Source organism: Echinops telfairi, unplaced genomic scaffold (assembly GCF_000313985.2).
Source record: "Echinops telfairi isolate 266 unplaced genomic scaffold, ASM31398v2 ScPeMD7_7469;HRSCAF=8507_1, whole genome shotgun sequence".
In the NCBI taxonomy this organism is placed as follows: domain Eukaryota; kingdom Metazoa; phylum Chordata; class Mammalia; order Afrosoricida; family Tenrecidae; genus Echinops; species Echinops telfairi.
Window position 1 is genome coordinate 27,403,282 of NW_022111373.1, and position 26,358 is coordinate 27,429,639.

The 26,358-nt window shown below is 44.4% G+C and overlaps 1 protein-coding gene across 3 annotated transcripts in view; it reads left to right on the forward strand.

Moving 5' to 3' along the window:
- The window catches only part of SEMA6A (semaphorin 6A), a 152,038-nt gene that overhangs the window by 54,776 nt on the left and 70,904 nt on the right, over positions 1-26,358 (forward strand). For all 3 annotated transcript variants that reach the window (XM_004706565.2, XM_004706566.3, XM_045285086.1), the window contains exons 2-3: positions 20,862-20,999; positions 23,524-23,641. In XM_004706565.2, the coding sequence (XP_004706622.1) occupies positions 20,900-20,999; positions 23,524-23,641 (218 nt within the window). In that variant the 5' untranslated portion in view covers positions 20,862-20,899. The remainder of the gene's footprint in view (positions 1-20,861; positions 21,000-23,523; positions 23,642-26,358) is intronic.

Below are 26,358 nucleotides of genomic sequence, written 5' to 3' on the forward strand. Positions count from 1 at the left end.
CAGGCCCCATTAAAACATAATCTCAGGTGTGAGGGAGAGTGGACTCAGAGACAGCCAAGAACAGTACCGGCATCTTGACACTGCCCTCTGTTTCTTCTGAGAATGGTGTTTTTTCTCTCTAGTGTAGCCATTCTCCCTGTTCTCAGGGAATAGTCATTCTGGGATCATTGAGCAACCGTTCCAGAAAGAAACGTTCTTTCAGCTTCTAAACAATAAAACTGAGCAGCCTTGGGCATGCGTCAGAATCAGCCTGCCACCCTTGTTGAGCATGAAGAGAAGGCCGGGACAGCGGGGAACGTGAGGGCGGGAAGCCTGCCCAGAAATGAGGGGCTGTGCAAAGAGAGCAAAGAAAGATGCGCCCAGGCACGGTCCTCTGGTCCTGTGTGTGGGAAATACAACAAGAGACATGGACGGTGTGTGATAGGAGCTCATCTGGTTCTTTGTACTTGACTTCATTGTGTCCTTCCTTTCCGAGTTAGCTACATTCTTATTTGAAAGCTAATAAATTAGGCGGCTTTTAGGGCATGCAGCCAGGGTTTATGGTGTTGTGTAAGCTATCAGCCACCATATATATCCATCTGAATCACAGATAAAGTGGAGACTTATCGCCGCTGACACCCCCATGCCTATAAACCTCCCTCAGCCACAGTCTGGATTCCACAACAGCACGATTGGCTGCACATGCTGTGAAAGGCCGGACCCTGGGAAAAACTGTGGGAATTGGCAGGTGTCAGCAGGCCTCCGTTCCAGGTTTGCCTCTGGAGACACTGATTTTAAAAAGAAGCATTTGTGTTTTGTTCTTTGCTAGAAACACATGCACAAGACAAGTATTTCAAAGAGAAAAAATTCTTAAAAGAGCACAACATAAAAAGTGAGTTTCTTTCCCACATCCGACCTCCAGTCCTTCCCCAGAGCCCATCGCTGTTGCTAGTTGCTTATATATGGAGCTGAAAGCTGAACACACTTACCAAGAAAGAATCTATCTATCTATCTGTCTATCTATCTATCTATCTATCTATCTATCTATCTATCTATCTATCTATCTACCTACCTACCTACCTACCTACCTACCTACCTACCTACCTACCTACCTACCTATCTATCATCTATCTATCTATATCAGTTCTTCTTAGCTTGTGTTTCAATTTTCATTAACATCACCTTTCACCATCACCGGAGGACTTAATGCCCTGATATTTAAAAATACCCAAAGCTATATGAATCAGAATCAATAAATATTTAACAAGTATCTCCAATATAAGAGCCCTAGTGAGACAGTGACTAAAGCCCTTGAATATCAGCCAAAAGGATGCGGCGGTCGGCAGTAGTCCACCTCGGGCAGATGTAAGGGGGCAGCTCTACTTGTCCTGTAGGCTACATACCAGTCAGAATCGACCCAACATCCAAAAGTAGCTTCAACGTGCAAGATGTCGCCTAAGCAAGCCATTTCTAAGGAGGATTTTACACATACATATTTCATATTTTTCCTGTGCATAATCAGCTCATCTAAATGTATGTTACAGATGGCTAGTAACCTTTGTTTTAAACCTATTTCTCAGAAACAAAGACAACCTCTCTTTCTTGCTCCTGTTCCTCCCATCCCCTCCTTCACTTTCTCAGCCTTTCACACATTCTCTAATTTGAGATCTGTTTTCTGCCTAGACATCTGGGTGGGAGCTACAGTCCAGCCAGAGTACTATCTCTCATATCTTCTGCAGATGGGCTGGCTCCAAGACCTAACATTGCTAATAAAGGAAGTAACCCTCTCCAAAATGCAGACGAGGAGGAGCCTCGCCATGATCTGCTTGAAGACACATTGTGTTGAAGGATGAGAGACGGTCAGGACAGAGTCGGAATCTCCACCCACGACTTGTCCACAGAGGGGGAAACAGCCACACTCCACCCACAGGGATTCTGGGTTGATGGTCCCATATTCCCCCCACACTCCAGCCAGCAACATCTGTGTGTCCTCATTCCAGCTGGCTGACCCAGCTGTGCTAGTGTCAGGAGAAAGTTATGAGTCACTAGGAAGGGTTTTGAGACAGAATGGAATTAAATCATCTCTTGGGGCCTGTTTGTCATTGGCAATTGAGCCTTCATAACAAGCCAGTAGAACACATTCATCTTCAGAAAGGCCACACAGCCAGAGCTCAAGACCTCTGAGCTCTGCAAAGGGGAGAGACCGGGTAGTATGGATGCTGGATGTCCCCAACCCCAAAGTCCTCTGGTCACTGCCCATGAGTGCATTAGATTGCAACCATCTTCTCTCAGCATCCGTTTTTGCTATATTTAGTCAGTCAAGCTAGGAGTCTAAAAGGGTGAGACTTGACCCAACTGGAAGACTTCTCCTTTTGGTCTTTCGATTCCAGGCACATTATTCCATCCAAGAGCTATGTGGGCAGCTGCCAGCAAGAGCTGAGTCCATAGTAGGATTTTGATGGACCACCTGTGGCGGCCTGCTCTAAGCGTTGCTTCCTCAGTATGTGGGAGGGAGGACTTGCCAGAGGATTCAAGAATCCTAAGAAATCAGGCACTCCACTGGGACCTTAACAGTTGTCTAGTCTAGTGTTACATCCGATGTCCAAACCACCTGGACAATGTGCTTTCCACCTCAGCCCTCATTTGGCCTCCCTGTCTGTCCCCTTAGCTACGGGACAGTGTTATTGGGACAGTAGAAAGTGCCTCTTAATTTTGAACAGAAGATATCTCTGTATAATTTCTACTCATTGATCTCAGTTCTAACCACCCACAGGATCTCTCTCTTAACTGTCTCTTCAGAGATCTAAAAAGGCTAAAAAATATTGCTCCCAAGTCTCCCCTTTTTCTTTTTGCTTTAGCAAGGATTTTAAAATTATCCTTATGTTCTTTCTTGAAGTAACATTGATTCCCCACTCAATGAATATTTAACAGAACTGTACAGTGCACTAGGCTTGCCCTAGAACTTGGAGTAGATAACAGAACATATTTGCCCATATGGAGCTTACCTTCTGATGGAAGAGAATACAGGCAAAACACACTAGATATAAATGTGAAAAGATCAATTGGGGATAAATTTATTGCAGAAATTTTAGAATAAGGTGACAACTACGTCATTGGATTACTTGAGGGTCAGGGAAGGCCGGTCTGAGGAGGTGATGTTTTAGCTGGGTTCTGAGTGACAGCTATTTCAAAACAGGTAAGGAAACTAGGTCATGCCAAGCAAGGCATGAAACCAGGCCTGCAAGCAGGAATGAGGTCTCATGTGTGACGATGGAGTAAAACAAGATGGGCTCAGGGAGTTAAGTGATAACCCTTAACTCATGTAGAATGTTTCCCAATTTTTAATAGACTTTTATTGGCCACCAACTAGATAAAGACTTTTGTCCCGAATTTCAAAATACAATTGGTGAGTTGCATATGGAGTTTCTTACCTGCATCCGCTCCTCTTTTTAGATACCTGCCTTCTTCTTCTTCTTCTTCTTCTTCTTCTTCTTCTTCTTCTTCTTCTTCTTCTTCTTCTTCTTCTTCTTCTTCTTCTTCTTCTTCTTCAAGTTTTATTGTGAATTAGGTGAAGGTTTACAGAGCAGATCATCACTTTTAAATTCAGTGATTCTTTCACATTTTATTTTATCACATTCATTGCAATCCCCTCCGTGGAACATCACCCATCCTAGCTCCTCCCTGTTTCCTGCCTCTGTCCCCTCCTCCTTTTCTAACCCTGCTGAATTTTGGCTGCCAGTGAATGCATGCTACCCTCTCAATGCCAAATGGTGGCTATTTTATAGAATGCACACATCCATAGTGTTATAGACATGTCAATTGTTTGGGGCTGAAATTAAATCACAGAGGTGATTTCTGTTTGAGACCCTAAAGGTGGCCAAGGACTGTCGTTTTGGAGTTTCCACTAGTCTCCATCTCACCAGCATGAGTTTAGTTTTGTTCCACGTCTTTATTGCCACTCAATTCCTGAGTCTCTTAAGGCAGCCCTTTCAGAGCTGTAGCCAGGTCCCCTCCAATTCTGATGCCAGTGTTGCTGACAATGATGTTTGTATGATCCATGGACTAATTTCATCACGCTTCTTTCCTCAGGACAGGGACAGACCAATAATTGCATCTTGTGTGGCTGCTGGAGATCTGTTAAGCAACTAGTGGCTACTCACCAAAGTAGAATGTAGAGTTTATGGACTATGTTAATCCCATTGACTTTGGTGTTCCCCAGAACTGTGATCCTGAACTCCCAGGCCCAGTGACGCATTCCCCCAACATCCCTGGTTATGTCTAAAAAGTTGTTATAAATATGCCCCCTGTATCCTCTTCCATCTATGAGTATGATTGCAACAACGACAAACAGTCCTTACAAATGCCCTACCAAACACACACACACACACACACACACACACACACCCTTCCTCTTCTTCCCTACTGTCACATCCACTCAGACTTCATCTGTCTACTTGTAGATCAATGGATTATGTAGATAACAGTACATTTACACCTACTAGCATACACTTATGATTGTTAACATAGTATTATATACTGTACATATGTATAGAAACACTGTTTACCTCTGTTGACTTTAACTCTTGCGCTCCCTGTAGAGGAACTCTTCTTGTAAATGTAAGGGGAAGCCACTGGGGGTGTTTATGCAGGAGGACAGGCCAGGTGACACATGAAGAAGGCTAATTTGTGAGCTTCTGTGGTACTTCAGCAGGAGCGCTAGTGGATTAAAGATGAGCGTTGGGAACATGGAGAAAAGTGGGTAGATTTGTCATGTTCTTGTCTATCAATCACCTATTGCTGTGGAATCACTGAGAGCTCCTGCATTTCAGAGCAAAAATGTTCTGCAGGATTTTCTTGGCTATCATCTTTGTAGGAATAGATTGTTAGGCCTGTCTTTGATAGTACCGTTGGTTAGAACAGCCAAGCGTTAGTTTAGCAACTAATTAAAAACTGCACTTTCCAGGGGCTTCTAGGTATATGAATCTCATCTCTCACAGAAACAAGTCCTCTGAAAGCTCATGGTATTTCTATATTGCTTCTCGTGTTTCAGTTCACAGATGCATATAATTTTCCCAAACAAAACGTATTTAAATGTGTCTGCGACACTGGATGGCTGCAGACAAGTTCTCTCGGTGACACACTAGTCTTAATCTAGTTAAGATGCCTTTCCCCAAGAAAGGATCCTATCTAGACAATGACTTTGGAGGGGTTCTGCCGAACCAGTTAAATTCAAGGCCGCGAGAGGTCAGCTCAGAGGTAGAGAAACTGTATGTTCTTACGTCCCAGGGATAATCTTGGTAGATTTTCTTGGAAGGGCACATGAGAATGACAGGAGCTTATGATGAGGATATCTTAAGAAAACGGAAACTTCCTTTTTGAGAAAAAGACCAGGAGTCAAGGAGCCTTGTTCCCGTCATGATAATCATGCCAGCTAACAGCAAGTTCGCCAGTTCAAAACTTTCTACTATGGTTAAGCATTAGCTCACCAGTTCCAAACTTTCTGCTCCTGTGAAGAGTTCGCCTCGGAACCCCCTAGGGGCAGTTCTAGCCTTTCCCCAATGATCTCTGTGAGTCAGCTGGACGCGCTGGCCACGAGTCTTTTTTGGTTTTGGTTTTGTTCATTCTTCGAGGGTAAGAAGGGCTGTCCTGTGAGCATTTTCTTTGGAAAACCTTTCCCCGTCTACCCTACAGCCCTGATCTTGCCCCTTCAGACTTCTTTTTCTCCTCCAAACTCAAAAGAACAGTTAAAAAGAACACCATGCCCAGAGGACGGCACGGTGTAAATGGAAGCGTACAGAATTCTCTGGGGAAGGGTTAGGAGATGAAACCCTTCAGAAGGGTGTAGACCGCGAGGAGGAGACATTGAGAAACAACAGCGTCACTCTGTGATATTTTGATGTTCTTGTTTAGTGAAGGTTTCTGTGACGCTCTTGGCAATGCTTATGGCTTACCCTCATCGCTGTCATTGTCATGAGGTTCCACATCCCACTCCTAGGCGGCGTGTCAAACAGAACAAAGCATTGACTCAGCTTGCACCATCCTCACCAGGGTTGCTCGGTTTGCGCCCACGGTTGTGTACAGCCACCGTTCAGTCTTGCTCTTATCACCGACCCTCTGCTTCACCACATATAGATAGATCTCTCTCTATCACATTGCTCGCTGCTTTGGTTGACTGGTTGTATCCTCTTCCCCATTGTGGCCCAGATGTCACTCAGGATGCCGTTGGTACCCCAGGCCTTGGCGTTCCACACTTCCTCGGCACAGTGCCTCACACATCTGTAGAATAAACAAATGAGCATGGGAGTGAACGCACGCGTGATGACAGACCACTACCGGCAAAGGCACTTTCTGTGCTTACCTGATCATCAAAATAAATTCCTCAACTTTCCAGTGCCTGCACCTATGCGCAACATTTTTTCATGTTTTATTTTTTACGAAACATTAAGGAGTGAATCCATGATGTATCTAAACAACGCTCCTGTGGAGTGAAACCAGTTTCTAAGGCAGAAATAAATTATTGATAACATCTCACATTAACGTCCAGAATGTTTCTTTTGTCTGAGGGAAGAGGAGGCATCCGAGGGGCATCCCCTTTCAGATGTGGGACCCAGGACCGGCGTGGGCCATCGAGTCCCAGCCTCAGAGGGCGCCTTGCCTCCTCTTCAGTACACATTCTGGAGGAAACTCCACCTTGCTTTCTGCCTCAGCGCTGCTGGCAAGGACTGAATAAACAGATATGCTAAGGACACATCTGCCTGCTCTTGCATAATACTTTAGAATGAGTTCGCTTTCTATTTTTTACTCTTTGGAGCGACGAGACTAGGCCAACTGAGCAGGAAGAATATCGCTGTCTGAGTAGAAAAGGATTCGGCCTTGGCCTTTTCGTTATTCAAAGCGAACGTGGGGAATCTCCCTTTCGAAGGGAAGCCCATGCATGATTCCTTCTCTCCATAGCTGTGTCTTCTCGTGTCTCACTGCTTAGATGGACGAGCAGATGCGTGAAGGACCCAGGCAGCCCTCTGTGCAGGGCATGAGTGGCTTTCCAAGCCATTCATCCACTCCCTGTACCTCCCAGAGGAGGGTGGGCACAGTGCATATGAGGAGTTGTGGTGTTTTCCTGGTTGACTGGCCCTCTGGACATGTCTGCTGGGCTGGGCACATATCTCACAGTCACATTCCCTTTGATTGATCACCTCCTTTGTCTGACCCTCAGCATGTTAATTTGGTTTCTGCTTGTCACACTCAAGCTTATTGGATAATTTCACTTTTCCCTCCTGATTCTGGTCTCTCTCACAGAGACGGTAATTATAGTGATTGTCTACTGTGGTATTAATTATCGGAATTGCAATTTTTTAAAAAAGATCCAAGGGCTAATTAGTGATAGCCACGTGCTGTTTTCCCTCCAGATAATTGTGATTGCGATAATTAACCTGGTGTCCAGGTTATCAAAAAGTAGCCACTTTCCTCCATTTTATTTCTGCATTGGAATTGATTACCATTGTGCCTAAGTGCCCTTTCGTGAGAAGAAGAAGAGGAACAGCTAGTAGAGAGGCACCGCAGAGAAGGGGGCGGCGGGTGACTTTCTCCTCTGCCACCCTATCAGTCCTCCTAAAATACTGGTGAAATTCAGTGTCTTTTACTAATCATTCCTGAAACCTCTTGGTGTGGCATATTAAAAAAAAAAAGGCAGATATTTGAAAACTACAAGCAGGTTCATATATCAGCACCGAGAACAGATAGGGTCAGCTGACAATTCGCTCTGATGGTCGTGATCGGAAAAGTCGTCCTAGGTGGCAGAGAAAGACAGTAGAGGTAACCCTTTGGGAAACCACCAGCAGCTTCACATTACTGTCTGTGAAGTCCACCCATTTCATCCAGAGAGAAGAGGCATGCTGAGCTGCCTGGAGTTGGCTGTCAGATGGGAGAAAAAAGGAGGCTCACTGGGGGGCGGTGTGGGGGGGCGGCGGTTGCCAAGCCTGGTGAGGTTTGTCCCTTCTGCTGTGACAGGATGCCATTTCTCACAAAGGGCACTGAGACCCTTTCTACCACGATCGCATCAGTTTGTGAGCATCACACACCTGAGTTCATGTTGGTCCTATGTAGGCAGAGCAGCCTAGAAACCCTTCACTATGAGCACAGAACAAAGGATAAATACAGGTAACTCAGCGGGCAATTCCTAGTCTTTGGATTATCCTCAGAAGTGGACTAAGGCAACGAGTTTTTAAAATAAGGAAAATCAAATGAAATACATATGTGTATATACTTATTTATTCATTTTAATTCCACACAAGGCATTTACTAGAGGTCAGAGAATAGTTAGAGCCCCCAGATTTACCAAAGCCAGTGTTGGAAATACTGCTGCTGTATAGAGCTTCCTTTCTCATTCTGTTTTTATCCTGTTTTTATCTCTTTTGACAAAAATGAACACAGTTTCACAACCTCCTTTTTGGCAAGTCTCAGAACAGATGTGTTTCAGGATCTATTTTTTTTAATAGGTTTTAGTGAAGCAGCAGGACTGCCTATATCCCTAATGCATGCTGGGGCCACACCCAGTAACCAAGCCCATTCATAGCTTTGCCGAGAATTAGTAAATACTAACTCTAAGTGGGATACCTGAAGCCTATAAATAAATGGCCCTTGTGCTAATTCAGGTTAAGTTTTATCACCAAAAGAATAAGGAAAACTTACAGTTTTAGAAGTACTTTTGGATTTTGGAATTACATGAGATGCCGCTAAGTTCAACACCAAGCTGCACCACCAGAACCTTGCTTCCTGGTACAATTCAGCAGGATCGAGGGACGTTTATAAACAACTACTACCACTAAAGTGGTTAACCCCGGAACTGGCCACCTCAATATGCTCAGTCACGTACCAAGGCGGATGGCTCTAAATACTGTTCTGTGTTAACCCCAGTGCTCGGGCGTCAATTCCAACTCAAAGTGACCCTATAGGAGACAGTAGACCCATCCCACAGGTCCCCAAGGAGACAAACATTGATGGGAGTAGTTGGGGGGTTTGGAACCACCAACCTTCAGTTTAGCAAATGAATGCATTAGCTACTGTGTCAGCAGGACCCTTTGCTTTCTTGTAGTGACCTTTAAAAGGTACCTCTGTAAAGAATTGAGTCAGTAGGTGGCATTTTAAAAAAATCCACATTTGGGGGGACTTAACTCTCATTGGCTTTAGGGAAGGGTATGTTCCGATGTCTGGAATCATTGTGCATGTTGAGGGTAGGATTTCGAATGTGGAAACGCGTGGACATTTTGGGACAGGGCATGTGTAGCTTTGACTCTGGGTTGGGAAGAGCCATCCGTGAGTGAATGCTGCCTCTCTCTCTCAGATGGCAGTTCAAATGGATACGTGCCTTTGGAGAGCAGCTGGGTTATTTTGCGCTAAGTAAACCAAACCGGCTTAATGTGTCGCTTTTCAGGAGTAAAGAACATGAACAAAGACACTAATGATATTGTTCATTTCAGGGAAACTTGGCAGTAGCTACCAAATTCAATAATAGGTTTGTATGCGTGGGATTGCCATTTTCAACCAGCTCAATGGGACATAAAGCAAGATTTTTAAAATGTATAAACGAAACGAATTTCCTGAGGAGTATAAAACAATTCTAGGTTCAAGAGGTGACATTCCTGCCTCATTTCAGTTTTGAGTGTGTTGGCATTTTGATAGTTTCATCACCTGGGTGTATGGACGCAAGGCTACTGATAAGCATTTGTCAGCAATATCATTTTTTGTTCTGGAGACGATCCTGGAATTATATGATGAGTTTTTTCCCCCTTGTAGCCTGTTGTATACTTAGAGGCTTGAAACCCTGGTGGTGTGGTGGGCTCCATGCTGGGCTGCTAACCTCAAGGTTAGCAGTTCAAGACCACCAGTGGCTCCTTCAGAGAAAGATGAGGCTTTCTACTCCTGGAAACAGTTACAGTGTCAGAAACCCACAAGCCTGCCCTATAGAGTGACCCTCGGTCAGAATCGACTCCATGAATGTGAATCATAGGTAACCTCCTGTTGCCTCTCAGGGTCCCGGAAAGTGTGGAAACCTATTGACAGAGGCAGGGGATGCCAGAAAAGATGGCCTGCAGTGAGCGCCGAGAAACCCGACTTGAACGTTGAGTCAACAAAATGCCTTTTCTCTTTATGCTTGCTCAAGAGTAGTTTCCCCAACTTTCATACACAACAAAAGAGCAAAGCATTTGTAAGTTTCTGTTAACGGTCTTAATCCTCCATGATTGGTGAATTCGTGAGTTGGGACTCAAAGAAAGAGAAGCTTGCATGCTGATTTTTGGTTGTTTTTCATTCTGTATCTTCAAGGCTCCTCATTGACTTCCGCCTATCCTGGAAGAACACACCCCTGCAGCTATCCTTCCAGGCTGACCTCAGGAAAGTCAAGCTGTGCCCGGGAGATCCTGTTTTTCATTATGTCCACCGAGAGGAGACGGAGAAGAGCTGATCAGGGAGAGTCGCCCTGTCATAGCGCAGGAATTACTGCGTTTTAGTTTCAGTCCACCCCGGATTTTGACAACGGTTTGGGGAACTGTCCAGTCACTAGTCTTTCCAGTTGGCTCCCTGTAAAGACACTGTGGCATAATCTTTCTAGGCGCTGGGAAAGATGCTTTCAATTGAGCCATGCTATTGTTGTCCTCTTTCATTTTTAATGAAACTACACATATACAGAAAATTAGAGCAATCAAACTAATGTTCAGGTCCCGGGGTAAAGCAAATGGTTTGCTGCTTGCCTCCTAACCTGGAGATTGGCCATTGGCATCCAGCCACCAGTGCTGCGGAAGAAAGCCCTGGTGACCTGCATCCATACAGATTACAGCCAAGAAAATACTGTGGCGCACTTCTTCTCTATAACACCTGGTGTCCCCGGGGGTCAGCAGCAGCAACACCGCGGCATCCCGTGTGGTTTGGAGAATTCTGAAAGTTACCCACATACTCACCACTTAAAACAAATATAAACCAATATTCTGAGCTTTTATTCCAAAGACTCCACTGCCTTCTTCCTTAGAAGAAGAAAGCATTCAGATATCATTGTTGTGGTTGCCATCTACCCTTGAGTTAGTTAAGACTCTTCGTCACCATAAGGCTGTGATCTTTAGGAATGTAGATGGCCACGTCTTTTCACCCCAAGAGTGGTTGGCAGTTTTGAAACACTGGTGCTTCAAGTAGCAACCCCTCAGGGCTGGCTTTAATGTTTATGAGCAGTTAGGATCATTTAAACTAAGCTAAGTTAGAAAGTCAATCCGATTCTTGAGACAAAGCTTTTCTTTTCCTTAAGCTATGAGTGAAATGATCCACTTGGGCTTTCCAGATATCCACTCTTCTTGACCTGGTCTTGCTCCTAAAATGTTCCTGTCTGCTTCCTTTTCTCACCTCTCATCATCCGGGCCTTCCTCCCACACAAAGCCCAGGTGTGTGATAGCCCCCAGACAGCATGCTTTCAGGGAGAATTGTGATTTCTTTTTAGAAAAGAGCCAAGTTTTTCCCTATACATTGTATTTGGGGACAGTGGGCAGGATCTGGCAGGCCCATGCAGGAAACTGAACTCCGAGGGGAAGGACACCCCCCTCACCCCCCACCTTTATCTTTGTTCCCATCTACTACAGATCCTGGCTCCCAGTAGAGATCCGGGAGTGGGTAAAACAGAAATCAGGCAATGGCGATAATGAACATCAGGCAGCAAGCCAAGGAGAAATGAACGAATGTTGGCTTCCTTTTTGAAAGCAACCTGGTGCCGGCCAAGAGGCCAGTAGGTGCAAGTGGAGGAGTGGGGAGTCCTCATTTGCAGCTCTGCTTTGTGCCGAATGAACTGTACCTTGTTTGGCATGTCATCACCTTTCTGGGCCTCAGTGGATAAAGGGGAAAGGGATTTGCTTCTAGGGAAAATGTAGGCGGTCAGTAATATTGTAAAACAATTAAAAAAATTAAAGATGGGGCTGGCAAACAGCTGGGGGTGACATGGATCAACATGTTGAGGTTCACTGTCGATGCTGGGGATCCATCGATGGAGAGAGTTTGTCACCATATTATTAGGCCTCCTAAAATCATGTGCATAGGGGTAGAGTCCTAAGGAGTCCATGGGCTGTGTCCAAACATCCATGCAAAGTGCATAAATGCCTTGACTCAAGGGTGTGTGGGCGCACGCATGCGATGGAGAGAGAGAGACTTGGAGTGGTAAAAAGAAGTGATACTGCCCTAGGAAACCATAGCCTGAGAGACAAACTCACCTCCCAAAATAGTAAGGCTGTGACCAATCTTTGCTTCTCTAGGCAGGGGTGGGGGGAGCATTTTCTAGAAGGACCTCTGAATGCACAACTGCGCTTCTGCTCCTTTGTGACAGTGGTTTTAGATCTAAAATGGAACATCTATTATACACAGTCGATATTTATTATTATACTCCATTGAATGCATCATCATTCTCCAAAATGTGTTGGAGTTAGGTCTGTGGCATTTCCCTTTCCTCCACAATGGGTGCTTTTATGTCTCTGTTAATGGCTGAGAAGAGGAGAGAAAGACCAGATGCTTTATTAAGAGGCGAGAGCTATTTTTCTCATTCGTGTAGATCTTATACCTTAATGCAATTATCAATGAACAGGTGGCTGACTGTGGTCCCCGAAGACTTGGTACAGTAAAGGTTTCAACCAAGATCAATGGGCCCAAGTTGCTTCCAATTCCATTTGGGAAATGCTCTCCTTTGGCCCAGCTATGCATCGGGTGAGCAGCAGCCTCCTCTCACCACTGCAGTCCTTAAGCCAGCGTTATGCAGCTCAGGAGAGGGCACCTGCTATTTAATCAGTCAACAATCTTTCCATTTTCTCCCTGTGCAAGAGGATCAGCAGCCCAGGACCCTGTAAGACATGTCTCCAGCCGTCAGCCAGCTGGCTTTTCTGCACAAACACCTGATTCCTCAGCTCTGTCTGGCACGAGGGCCCTTACTCAGACTTGAGGTCCTCCCAAATCTATTTCTCTCACCAGTCACTGAAGCAGAGATCCTGGTTCTAATCCTTCCAAAGAACCACTGTTCTCTATGATGTGTGGATATTATACCATCACTGGTGAAGGAGGCAAGTGATTCCACTTCACAGTGTGGTGGCACCGGAGAATCAAATCCGCCTGCAACTGGGCTTGAGGAGCATTTGCATCTTTCGGTCACCCTAAGCTCCTAATAGCAGGGCCATAAAGTGGAATGAGCCTTTGCATGCCTACATTGTTGGAAGCAACCGTGTGCTCCTTTTATAGATATTTATTACTGGAGCCATTAGGGACATCCAGCCACGCTGTCCACGTAAATATAGATGCATCAGCCTATATTCAACGATTATCTTAAGTGCAGCTTCCATTTATGCCAGCATCGCCTTCTTTCCAGCCTCTCGTTTCTTCTCATTTTTTGATGTTCTGGGAAGAACAGGGTCTTGGCACCAGAACACAGACCTAGGTTTGAATTCTGGATTTCCCTTTAGATTAAATGCGCTGCCTAGGCATATTACTTAACCTCCTCGGGTTTTATTTTCCTCACAAGTACAAAGAAGAAAAGAAGACCTGTCTCTTCATATTGTTGTGACTAAAAGACTATACCTGTGCACCTGACATACAGAATGTTTGATAAGCAGCATATTCCAATTTCCCATATTATTATTTTCTTTTCACCTACATGGAGTGCCATGGTTATTCAGATTAATATTATTATTAAATCACAGCATGCATTACTGCTGTCTTGAGAAGGAGATCTTTCTATCTCACCAAGTTACTTTCTAGGAGGCAGGAGCTTAGTGACCTCAGGGAGGGGCCTGGGGCATCTCTTCCTACTGAGGCAGCAAAACACCAGGGGTTTTCCTGGGGGCTCCCTGAGAATTTCTTAAGGAGCTTCAGGGAAAACTATTACAGGCACTTTTCGTATCTTAACTAGGGAATGGACAAATGTTTATTGAATTCGACGAATAAAGCAGAATGAATGCTTTTGAAGGATGGTGTTAGCCAAGAGTATGGACTGAGTTAGCCAAGACACAATGGACTGCCAGAAGGATGGACAAGTCGGTCTTCGCAGAAGGACAGTCAGAATGATCCTTGGAAATGAGGACAATGAGGCTTCAGCTTGCTGACGTTGGCCGCGTTATCAGGCAACCCGTCCTTGGAGGAGCACATCATGCTCAGTAAAGAGTCAGTGAAAAAGAGGACGATCCTGGCTGTCGACGGTGACCTCAAATAGAGCAACAACGTGAGGGTGCTGCAGGGCCAGCCACTCCTGCTGTTAAAACAGGGGCATTCTGGGTCAGAATGGAGTCAAGGGCACCTAACGTCAACCACGAACACTTTTGTGTGCACATTATCATACCTTTAACCCTCACAATAGATCTGTGAGACTTTCTCCTACCCACTCTAAAGATGGGGAAACAGAGTCAGAGAGCTCACGCATCTTGCCAAAGATGACAGCGCCTCCCCGCTGCGCTGTGGTGACTCCATGAGTGTCAGTAGAACGGAGCTCCATAAACTTGGCAGTCACTGAGTCTTCAGGAGCTCACCAGGCCTTTCTTCTGGAGTACCTCTGGCAGATTCAGGCCTCGGACTCTTGCATTCGCAGCCAAGTGTATTAGCTGGTTGCTCCCCACCCGCCCCCAAGGACTCCTAGTAAGTGGAACCCAGGGGTTCAAATATCGCGTTTGTTTTATGTTCCCCCCATACTGTTAGCAATAGTTTGATGTCCAACACATTGCTTTTTAACTTCTGAGTTCGAAAGAAAGTCACCTTGTGAAAAGAAATGAGAATGCTGGGGTAATGAAAAGAAAATCTTACACTTAATGGAAAACCCAACTAAATCGTAAATCTGATTAAATGATGATAACAGGGTTCACCTTGGCCAGTTTAGCCCAGACCCCACTTACCGTGCAGTTGACTCTGGCTCCCAGTGACCTCAGACAGGCTTTCTGAGACTTTACATCTTCAGGGGAGCGGCCAGCCTCATCTTTCTCCCACTGGTGGGTTTGAACTACCAACCTCGAAGTTAGCAGCGCGGTGCCTTGCCCATAGTATGACCAGTTCTACTGGGCCATTTTAGGAGTACTGATTAAATTTAAACTTGATCCTGATCAGGAAATGTGGTCGTACAACCTGCTGCAAAGTCTTGGGTCTTCTCACAGTGTTTCCTGGCGTACCAGTTGCAGTCTGCGCATGCACACCACAAAGAAAGTATGCCCCACACCTCATATTTGCACCATGCAATGCCGCACAATGAGTGGAACTGTTTATCCCGAGAATTTCTGAACTGCTTGCAATGTAGGGAGGGCTAGTAAAGACCCTGGACACACGAGTCCTGCCGCTTGTTTACTTCAGAGAGGGCCCTGGCCCAGGGCAGGAGACATTTTTCCCCTCCTTCTGTCATAATCTCAGAGGTTAGGACACACCAACAGCCAAAGCCAGGCCGTGTTTCCCATTGCTTTTTAGGACTGAGAAACCTGATTCGGCCAAGGCGCCTGCAGGGCCACATCCCCCTGACTGCTGCTCTCACCTCCAGCCTCAACCACCAGCTGGTGGCCGCGGCCTTGGAAATGTGTTCCTTTGGAGGATTCCAGTAGATTGGCCTGGCCCTGGTGGCTCACATGCTGTCCTCCCTAACCACTATCGCATGTCTACCCCGTCTTTGTTATGCAGAATCATCAAGAATAGTTACAACCTCAGTGCCTGGAGAACTTTTGTATAGACCCCCGCCTTCCGTGTCCTCCCATTTCACAGATTTGGAAGCAGGGCTAGGAAGGTTACGTGACTTGTCCTGGGTCACACCTAGGGCAACCTTCCTCCTATTAATGACAATGTGAATTATTGAGTGCCTTAAAAACTTGCTATGCTATAAGTAGAAAATGTACTTTTTAAAGGAATCACAGAACATGGCATTAACATGACTTTCCTCTGGAAAATAAGTTCCACTCACTCTCATTTCCCGTTGATTTCAAGGTCATGCTTAACCATTGTTACCAAGAGCATTTTGCACTTGCAAGTTACCAGTTCCATGCTTCGTCTCATCATTGCCACGCATCAGTATGCTGTTCATTGGATCCCAATGGGTGCACCAAACCATGTGCGCGCTCTAGCCTGCTGGTATGTTCTCGGCGGCAGCTGCACATGCCAACAGTGCCTGTGGTGCTGCCCTGCTGAGCACTGAAGCACAAAGCTCGGTTCTGTGTGTGTATGGACTGTGAGTCACGTTAGGTCACCTGCTACACACGACACATAGGAACTTACAAATAACCCGTTGCCGCTACATGGATGTCTTGTACCTGGGTGGCATAGAGGTCACGCTCAAAGCCTTCAGGGATTAAGCAGGGTGAGGTAAGCTTCTTAAGACACTAGGAAGTGCTGGGAACGTTTTCAGTAGAAGTGGGCTAGTCCTTCCACCTTGGACAGCCACACACAAGTGTAGCTGTGCAGAATATGCACCAGCAGTGCCAGATTCTCTCTCTCTCCATCCCTCCCTCTCTCCTCTCACCCCTCCCTCCCTCCTTCCTTCCCTCCCTTCTTGTCTATGTCTCAACATTTTTAGGGTGTGAGAAATCCATAGCTAAGTATATAATCCCTCACACCGATGTTGGCAATAAATTGAATATGGTTTTTAGGTCCTTGAACCAAATGCTATTGGGTTGTAAGCAGGATTTTCTGGGGCAGATTTAAGGGAATAGTTCAACAGAGGACTTAAACTAGTGTTAAGGGGTTGGCCTGTCTGACTGGGGAGGCTGGCCAGGCCCCACAGTTCTTATAAAGTATTCTGGTTGATCAGGAGTAAGATGTGGCAATATGTGGCCTCATTCTTCAATGATGACCTCATTCTTCAATGTATGACCTCATTCTCCACTACTATTGACATCTGTTTTGCTTAACGGTTTGTTGACACAATAATCAGCTGAATGATTGGCAAGTGGGACTTGGCAAGTGGAGGTTGATGGAGGCTCCAGATAAGGAGAAGAGTATTAACAAAAGCAATTATCAGTGTGAATACAGTCACCGGATTTTCAGACAGACCTCTTTGTTTCTGGTTCTTAGTTGAAATGCCTGAAGACGACCCCTGTCCAATCACGCGACCCCTGTTCAATCACGCGACACCAACATTTAATTCTTGGCGTCCGTTGTCCCAACACCAGTCATTCATCCTGGTTCTGTTACTCAATTTTGGTGTGAGGACTTTAGGGGGAAAGTTAGAGTAAAACGTATTTTCATGTGGATTTAAGGTTGTATGGAAAGCCACCACAAACCTTTCCCATCGCATTCACAATAAAAGCGTGTCATTGATGAAATGAAATAGATCTAATAAATTCACCAACCAAAGCCTATTCAAATTAAGAAAGCGCTTCAGATTTTTCATGAATTGTATGGGTTGAGGCACAGAATACTACCGTGATGTCTTACAAAGATCATTTCTGTGTAAGGTAAGAAAAGTGGAAGGTTGGGACAATTCTATGGAAAAATTCAAGCATAAGAGGAAGAAAATGCTCTTGCTTTGCATCTTTTATATCACTGGTCTTCCTTTATATAACTTTCTGGATAACTGCTTAAATCTAAGCCATAAATAGACTAAGATCAGCCACAGAGAGAGGAAAGGACACATGTTTTGTTGTTATTAAGTGCAGTCCACATCGACTGACTCATAGCCACCTTCCATCCGATGGAGCAAAATACTGCCCACTCCTTTGTCACCCTCACCACTGTTCTTATGTCAGAGCCCATCACCCTTATGGTCGCTATGCCAGTCGGTCTTGCCAGGGTCTTCCTTTTGTATTTCCACATTACGACACTCAATGTGCTTTCTCAAGGGCTGGCCTCTCCTGATCACATGTTCAAAGTACATGAGAGGAAGTTTGCCATCTTGCTGCTAAAGAGCGTTTTGGTTGTACTTCTTCCAAGACGGATCTGTTTGTTCTTTGGTCAGTGCACGGTACTTTCAATAGTGCTCGCCATACCATAAATCGAATGTATTGATTCTTATTCAGCCTCTCTTATTCAGTGTCCAACTTCCGCATGCCTATGAGGTGATTGAAAAGGCCATGGTTTGTATTGTTTTCTGTAAATATGCTATATGTGGGTAGTAGCGCTTTTTAGGGTTTAAAATTTATTTCCTCAGTCTCTTTAACTGCAGCAGCTGGTTAAGTTCTAGCTTTTGAAATCCAATGCAAACTTGTATTTCAGTTGCTATGCTATGTTATTACAAGTCTGTATTCCTGTGGTCTTATGGGGCAAGACAGACCCAGCCCATCTTCCACAGGCTGGGAATCAACCAGCTAATAAAATTGGGATCTCTCCACAAAGTCATCATTTCAACAAGAAAATAATCCTGTCTACCTACCGACTTGCAAGGGTTAGGACCCAAGGTGGATTGGGTAAGGACTCCCCAGAACCTCCGGTGAAGAAAACGGTGTGTGTCTTTGGGTGGACCAAGATTTATCAGCCCTCAGCACTTTCAACCACAGGGTAAACATATCAATACCTTGATAACATGGTGATAGAAACACACAAGGCAGCTATTGTTCCTGGCACAGAGCCCCACTGTAAACCTAGAGATATTTAAATGGCCCATCTCGGTCACAATCCTTGTGTAAGGATTTAAAATGGAGCCATTGGGGTGCATAATATATTTCTTCTGCCTCAGGTAGTCTTCCTGTCGGCTCCTGGGGTTGTGGATTTTGCATCTGAACCTTGCAGTCCTGAAATGGAAAGAATTAATCCTGGAGGACATGATCAGCTACAAGGGCTCCGTCTCTTTAGCTTATAGGACATGTATACAGAGATAGAGACCTTATAGAACATGTATACAAAGATGGCAAGATAGAGACCAGCTTGCTAATAGGAAAGCATAATCGTTCTCAGGATTTCTGCAGGAACAAGAATCAACTGTTGGAGTCCCCGTTCTTCTTCTCTTAGGTTGCTGCTGCTTCATTTCCCCTACATGCTTTCATATTTAAAACGTGATAGCTGGCTGGTGTCTGGCTTATGTTCTACTTACTCTGGTTATTGATTGCTCCCCTCTAATGTTATACTGAACAGGAGCCCTGAGCCAAGCAGAGGGAGACCTGAGAGCCTTTGTCCTTGGGGTTCAGGGTCTCCATTCTATGGAGGGTCTGACAAAGACAAGAATAAAAAGACAGTTGCTTTTAACCTGTCTAGAGTTACCTATTTATGTCTCTCGGCAACAAATCACCCTTGTGAACAAGTAAACATTTAAAGTTGAATTTTGATCTACACATCAGAGATGGAGATAGGGAAATGTTTCAGGGCTTTTCTCTCAACCGCTCTCCTTCTTTGATTTTCAAGATAAAGCAAATTAATTAATGTGCACTTTTCAATTGAAGAAATGATTAAGACCCAGCTGTGTCGGTGAAATTATAAGTTGCAATGCAACACCCGGGACTTGTTAAAGCTTTTTTTTTTTTTTTGGCTTGACGAAGGGAGACAGGTATCTCATGTTAAATGGTGCTCTGAAAACCACAAGTTAGCAGCTTGTTTGCTAAATTAACTTTCAAAGACATCTAGGTTACTGCATTTGACTTTTATACACACAAATCTTAAATGATTGATGGACCACCATAAAGGAGCTTTGTTCAAAAAAAGATCATCTTTGGCAGGCTGCTTCAAAGGCTTTATTACTCTGGGAAGATGAAAAGATGGCCTCATTTTACATTAATTTCCTTGATAGAGCAGCACGCACTCCCAATGTGGCCAGGAAGGAGGCGGTGTTTACAGTACCATGAGGATTCTTTCACTGCATCTGCCGCCCCACCGGGGGGCTCTTTTTATTTCCAAGGTTCAGGATAATTTTTCTCTACATAAAAAGCATCTTTCAGAGCATAGAGATGGAAACAATAGTACACAATGGTGTTTTTACTTACCATGGTTTTTTTGCAAGGTAATCATTGAAACAAACAGTAGGCGTGTATCTATATACTTATTTCAATCAATACCATTCCATGATGTGGTTTCTGATTTTCTTTAGGGTCGTCTCCCACAGATTCTGAAAGGGTACCTGTATTTCCTTTTTAATCATAGAGATTATGTTGTGATCTTACTATGTCCAAAGTCACTGTGGAATTATATTCACCAGGGTCAGGATGTCAACCAAAGGGTTGAAGTGAGTATTGGAAATGAAAGAACGGAGCCAGTTTCTTTCTTTTCTCCTGTTTGAGCATTCGGATTGTGTGTGTTGCGGTAGGACGAGGTATATCAGCGATGCTGATCGATCAAAGAAGTTGGAGATCTGAATTACTATCAGAAACCTCCTAGTTTTTCAATATTGGCAACTGCAAATTTTTGGAAGGGAAAAAAAAAGTCTTCCCATTGTCCACTTTTGGCGGGGGTGGCAGGGGGAGAGTAGAGTGTCTTAATTGTGAAATGGCAACCCCCTAGTGGACATAATAAGAAACTCTGTTGCTTGGTGGGTACTTTTTGGCTGTTCATCACAAGGTCAACAGCTCAAAACCACCAGCTGCTCCGCAGTAGAAAATGCATGTGCTTACTGTTTGATCCCCCAAAGATTTGTAGACTCAGAAACCTACAGGGGCAGTTTTACTCTGCCCTGTAGCTTTCCAACAAATCCAGTTTTACTTATTTAATGGCCTGAAAGGGGGCCATTAAAACAAACGTATCACATGTTTGGGAGCAACTTTCCCAAAGCGCTCAGGTTCCTGGAGAAGGAGGTACAATGAGCAATGGATACAGGTTCCTCCTGTAAAGCACTATAATCGATAATTTCACCACGGAAAAGACAGGAAGTAGCAGCCTCTATTCTCCTGAATTTATCTTCAAGGTTATTTCATTGTATGTCGTTGAATAGAGCTGACTTGCAAAAAGAAAAAATGAACAAGAAAAAAAACACATCCGTTTCTGCTCTTTGGCAGGGTGAAGTAGAGAAATAAAGTCTCCCCGCTGAACTACTATGAGGCCAGAAGCCTTGCTGCTATATCTCACACTGCTACACTTTGCTGGGGCTGGTTTCCCAGAAGATTCTGAGCCAATCAGTATTTCGCATGGCAACTGTAAGTAGATTGTGGAATTTTACCCTTGCTCCCCCCTTTCTTATGGACATTTTAGCCTGCATCCACCAGCAAACCATAAAAAAGAAGCTACTAAAACAAAGAATTACTGGTTTAATCACCTACATGAGAGCAAACAGTAAGCTATTCCTTAAAAATAAACAAAAGATGAGGCTGTTATGTATAAGGGCAGGTAGAAGAACAAGAGTGTTACTTACATTGCACTGCTACTTAAAAACGCACTGTGCAGGAGGTCACTGAACAAGTAACTTGTGTAGAAATTGTTAATGTAAGCCTTCACCAAACATAGAATAAAATATTATTAAATAAAACCATGCAAACAGATTGGAAATTTGTTAGTCCCGTTAACCCACCTGAATGGCAAAGCGGAATAATTTAAGCATGGGTGACGTAGCAGCTCAAAACCAACAGCTGCTTCTCAGGAGACACGGAAGCTTTCTGCTCCCCGAGGGTCGCCGTCATGGAAACCCACCAGGGCGGTTCTACCCTGTCCAATGGGGCTGTTTGAGTCAGTATGGACTCGATGGTGGTGGATGAATTTTAAGCTTAAAAGTAGTGGGGCAACCGTTATGTAACTCTAACAAGTGTTGGAGGGACATATCTGAGTAGAATTTGAAACTTTTCTTAATACTTACAAGTATGTCTCAGCTGCTACTTAGAGACCGTGATCATGGGAGAAGATTATCATTTGGGTATTTCCCATGTGACCTTTTCTCATGGACATTGTTCCACTATTCAAGCAAAATATGCCTGCTTTGGAGTCATTGACCAATACAACTTAGGTGTTGGTGTGTTTTTAACTTAGGAGTTATATCCCTCCCGGCGTGGGGAGAGAGTGATTTTGAACTCCCTGCCTATCCGCTGGTCTCTGTCTTGTAGTTAAGGGAGGGTAACCAACAAGATTAAGAATTCCATGGTCTCTTCAGAAGAGGGAAGTCCTAACTATGTGTTGTATAAAACAATCAACTTGCTAGTGATTTTCCTGCCCTCCCAAAGACAAAGTATTTCATCCTAGCAAAGGTAAAAGAGAACATTTTCCACAAATAACTATTTCCCAGTAATTTTCTCCAAACAACACCCCAAGGAACCCGACAAAGACTGTCGGACATCAATACGGGGCATTTGGGAAGCCCTGCAATGCTGAACTCTCTGGATAATAAAACATGACACCTCTTTAGGTGACATGAGAGGGTGAGGCTGACAAAGCAAGTATACAACAAAAGGTCAAAGGGCACGCTGAAGGACCAAAATATGTGGTTCAGTAGCATCACTCAAAATGGCAGAGTCAATTTAACTCAAGGCCCCCAAACTGAATAAACATTTAATTTTTTTCCACTCAAACACTTGTTCTTTCCATGGTGCTACCGTCCAAAAGTCTCTTCCGCCCAAATCTGTTGCTGAAAATCAAACTTAAAGGATCACGCAAGTCCATGATAATAGAGGAACATATGAATGATCTTAGCCTTGTCATGGGTGAATAGGGAAAAGAAGGATCAGAGGGAAAGACACGAGATAATCTCATACTGAACTTAATGGCGGGACTCTCTAATAAGATCGCCTACTCAGATAGTAGAAGGGTTGAGAGTGTAGGAGTCTGGGCATTAGCCTCTGAATGCTTTCCTATTCGTTATTCACACCTCAGGAAAACAACTGCATTTTAAATGTGGCTCATCTTTCTTCCCTCTTTAGTTTCTTTGGAAGATTGCCAGAGCACTGGAGATTGTAGGTTTAAAGGCAGAGAGATGTTGAGATGTAGGCATTTGTAAAGGTCAGATATTATTACAGACTGCTCACTCTCAACCAACGTGAACTGTAGGGACAGAGAAATATGCTCATCGACTGCCCATGTCAAGGAAAATTCCAGGTCCACCCAATTGGCTACACTTAGTTTGACCTGCCCTGTCAGAGCCTCAATTTCTGTGAGATTAGCCAATTGCTCAACTCCAGTGAACTTCCCACAGTTCCTAGAATGCCAGCCAACCTAATGGGGCTGCCTTCAATAGTGGATTATTCCAACTGGACGCCTGTGGAGACTGTATTTTTCTTCTGGCTCCTGGAGGAAGGCTCTCGCCTCCAGACCACATTGCCTTTGTGGTGATTGATGGGAAGGGTGCTTTGAAATAGTTTTGTCCCCCAGACAAGATCTTTGGCAGGCTGCCCCTCAGGCTTAGCACTCGACAGAAGATGAAAAGAAAGCTGTGGAAGAAAGAGCACCTTCATGCAAAGAGTTCACTAGCAAGTCTAACTCCAGAAAGAAAGACAACTCAGAAGTTGTAACACATGGAAGGATAAGTCCCGTTTTATTACTTACATCCATGTGGAAATTAAATTGTAATTTGATGACTTTTAAGGAGTATATTCTAGGATAGTATTTTGGATGGATATGGTGTTATGCCCTGACTTAAACACAGTTCTGTATTATTATGCAAACCCCACCACCACCACCACCACCATTTCTTGGCTTGACTCCTTTTCCCCTCTCTTGCCCCATCTCCTCTTTTCACAGATACAAAACAGTATCCGGTGTTCGTGGGCCACAAACCAGGACGGAACACCACACAGAGGCACAGACTGGACATCCAGATGATTATGGTCATGAATAGAACCCTCTACATTGCTGCTAGGTGAAGTGACCAGTCCTACGCTTCTGCTACAATGCACCCTGCAGGCCCGAGTTCTGGATATGCGTTTGTGTTTGTTTGCTGGTTTTCAGATGTTGAGGTTCCCCTGCAAAACCTTCTTGAATTTCAAGGCAGTTTTAGTGCTTCAAGATGTCATCCTTTCAAGATGTTTTGAGTCCATTTAGCTTTGTGTGGATGTAGATAGTAATAATTGCATATTTTAGAGCTCAAATCCAAATAATCCATGGCTTCTCCTGAACGTATAGGCATATATTTACTCAGCACCCAAAACAGTGCTTCACTCCTCGATACTTGTTTGTTAAATTGAGTTGACTGCATAAACATGTATTATATAGTGTGTATATGTAGGTGTGTGTATTTTATCTCTGTTTGCATTTGTGCAGCGAACATCTTTATATATCCTTTATTGGGAGGATGGCAATAACACCCAATGAAAGCATACGTCTAATATATCTTATAAGAGGAAAGTGTCAGTCTGGTTCTACTAAGAGGCTGCTTAGGAGCCCTGATAATATATGGGGTTGTGCATTATGCTGCTAACAACAAGGTCAGCAGTTCGAAACTACCATCTGCTCAGGGGAAGAAAGATGAGGCTTTCTACTCCTGTTTCGAGTTAAGAGTTACAGTCTCAGAACAGTCTACTCAGCCCTCTGTGGCCACTATGAGTTGGACATGACCCAGTAGCAAAGAGTGTGGTTTCTGTTTTTAGGAAACACCATCCACTGAGGGGATGTCTTTTAGACATTTCATGACTTAAGACTGAAGGACATGTAACAATTGCCTAAACAGGGATCAAGCCAAAACTTTGGCTTTTATTCTAATTTTGGATAACAGATTTATCTGCCCAGAAATGTCCCACTGTGAAATGAGAGGTTGGATTGTTATCTTTCAGAAGTTGCTTAGATTGTCTAGCTCATTCACTCTAAATAGTTCAAAGGGGGTTCCCCTCTGTTCTTAACCTGCATCTAGATTGATTAACCATTCCATGCTGGAAAGATGAAATAGAAATTACAGGCATAGGTAAAGGTGGTAAATAACAGCGCTTGATTCTTTTAAGTATGTAGATGGTCTGAGATTACAAGCTTTGCAGTATGACATTTAAAGAGTGTTGGCAAACTCCACATTTAATCACCAAGAGCAATGCCAAAACAATTTTTAACTTTTATTTCACAAATTATTACGTGACGTGCACCAGTTGTGTGTTGCAAATGCAATTGTAACTTCCTTATAAACGTTAGAGAAAGATCTAGTGTTATTGCATATCTTAGGGCAGGAACACAAGGTGTAAAGAATTAAATGACGACCCATGTGACGGAGGCAGGATGCGAGCGGTCGGTCTTGGCCTTACACTAGTCTGTGCTATTTATTACCTGCTAGCCTGTCCTGCCCATTAAACAGTAGAGATGGTACCATTTTCTCTGGTAATAACATTCTACTAGCAGTCCAGGTCAATTGAGAAGTGAGGCATTTTGGAAACTTAATGGTGACCATCATTCCAGATGATTCAAACAAAGACTGTTCGGTCCTAATTCCCATGCCAAGAAGAGGAAGGAAAAAATGAAGGAAAGGGAAGCAGAAGTAGCCCCTTTTTCACACTATAAAATAGGATTGTCTTGGGCTAGAAGTCAAGTTTGTCCTGTCCTATCATTGGCATAAGAACGCCTGATGGAGCAGTGGGCAGCTCAGAACCCTCAGCCTGCATCAGAAGAGGCCTTGTACTCCCGTCACGAGTGACGGCCTGAGAAATCCGCAGGTGCAGATTCACCCTGCTCTAAAGAGGCGCGTTGACCCGGAATCCACTTGACAGCAGTGAGTTGGCTTTTGATATTTGAGTCATTGTCAATTTTCATTCCTTACTCAATCAAACTACAAAAGCCTGCTGCTGTAAGGTTGATTCTGACTCACAGGGAGCCCCGTAAGACTTGCAAGGCTGTGAACCTTGGTGGAAGCCAACTGCCACATCAGTTTCCCTTGGAGTGATTGGTGAGTTGCGAGCACTTAACCACTGCACCACTAAGACTCCAAGCTTACTCAGCCACTCTCCTTCAATTCTTGTCCCTGGAAAAATTCCTAACAGCTCGCTGTTGATGCCATATGTAAGGCTTCCTCTCTAACTTCACATTTCCCAACAACTGCCCTTCAGAGATCCAGCTTCCTAGGCAGCAAGTAACACGATTTAAAGTTAAATCCTTCCCCCAAGCTCAACCCATGGCAACCCCGATTCATTGTTGCTCCACAGGGAGGGAGAGAGGAAGTCCCGGGATTAAGTCAGTCTGTGTTCAAATCATGGACTGCAGCAAAGGAGTGTATGAATCCTGGGCTGAGCCCAGGGTGGCTGGGAAGACCCCCGGCCCTGGCTGGTGGCTTTCTCCATAAAACCCTGTTTCTCTTTGCTGGAACAATGTGATCCTTTGGACGTTGAGGTAGATTGCCACTGCGCAAGAGGAGGTGCCATTTGTAAAAGCCGTGTCCCCTGTTCTATCTGGACAATCGTTGCCAGCGCTCAGCAGCCAAATCTCATCCAGAACCTGAGGATTGAGTGAGGCTGGTGGCAAGAACCCCTTTCAATTCTGCTTTATTATTATCTACTTTATAAATTCTCCACCCACCACCCACCCCCAAATCTCCAAACCGTTCATTCACACAAACGGGCCATGCCAGAAGGGGCAATCCTAGAGCTTTCTGAGGAGTTGCCAATG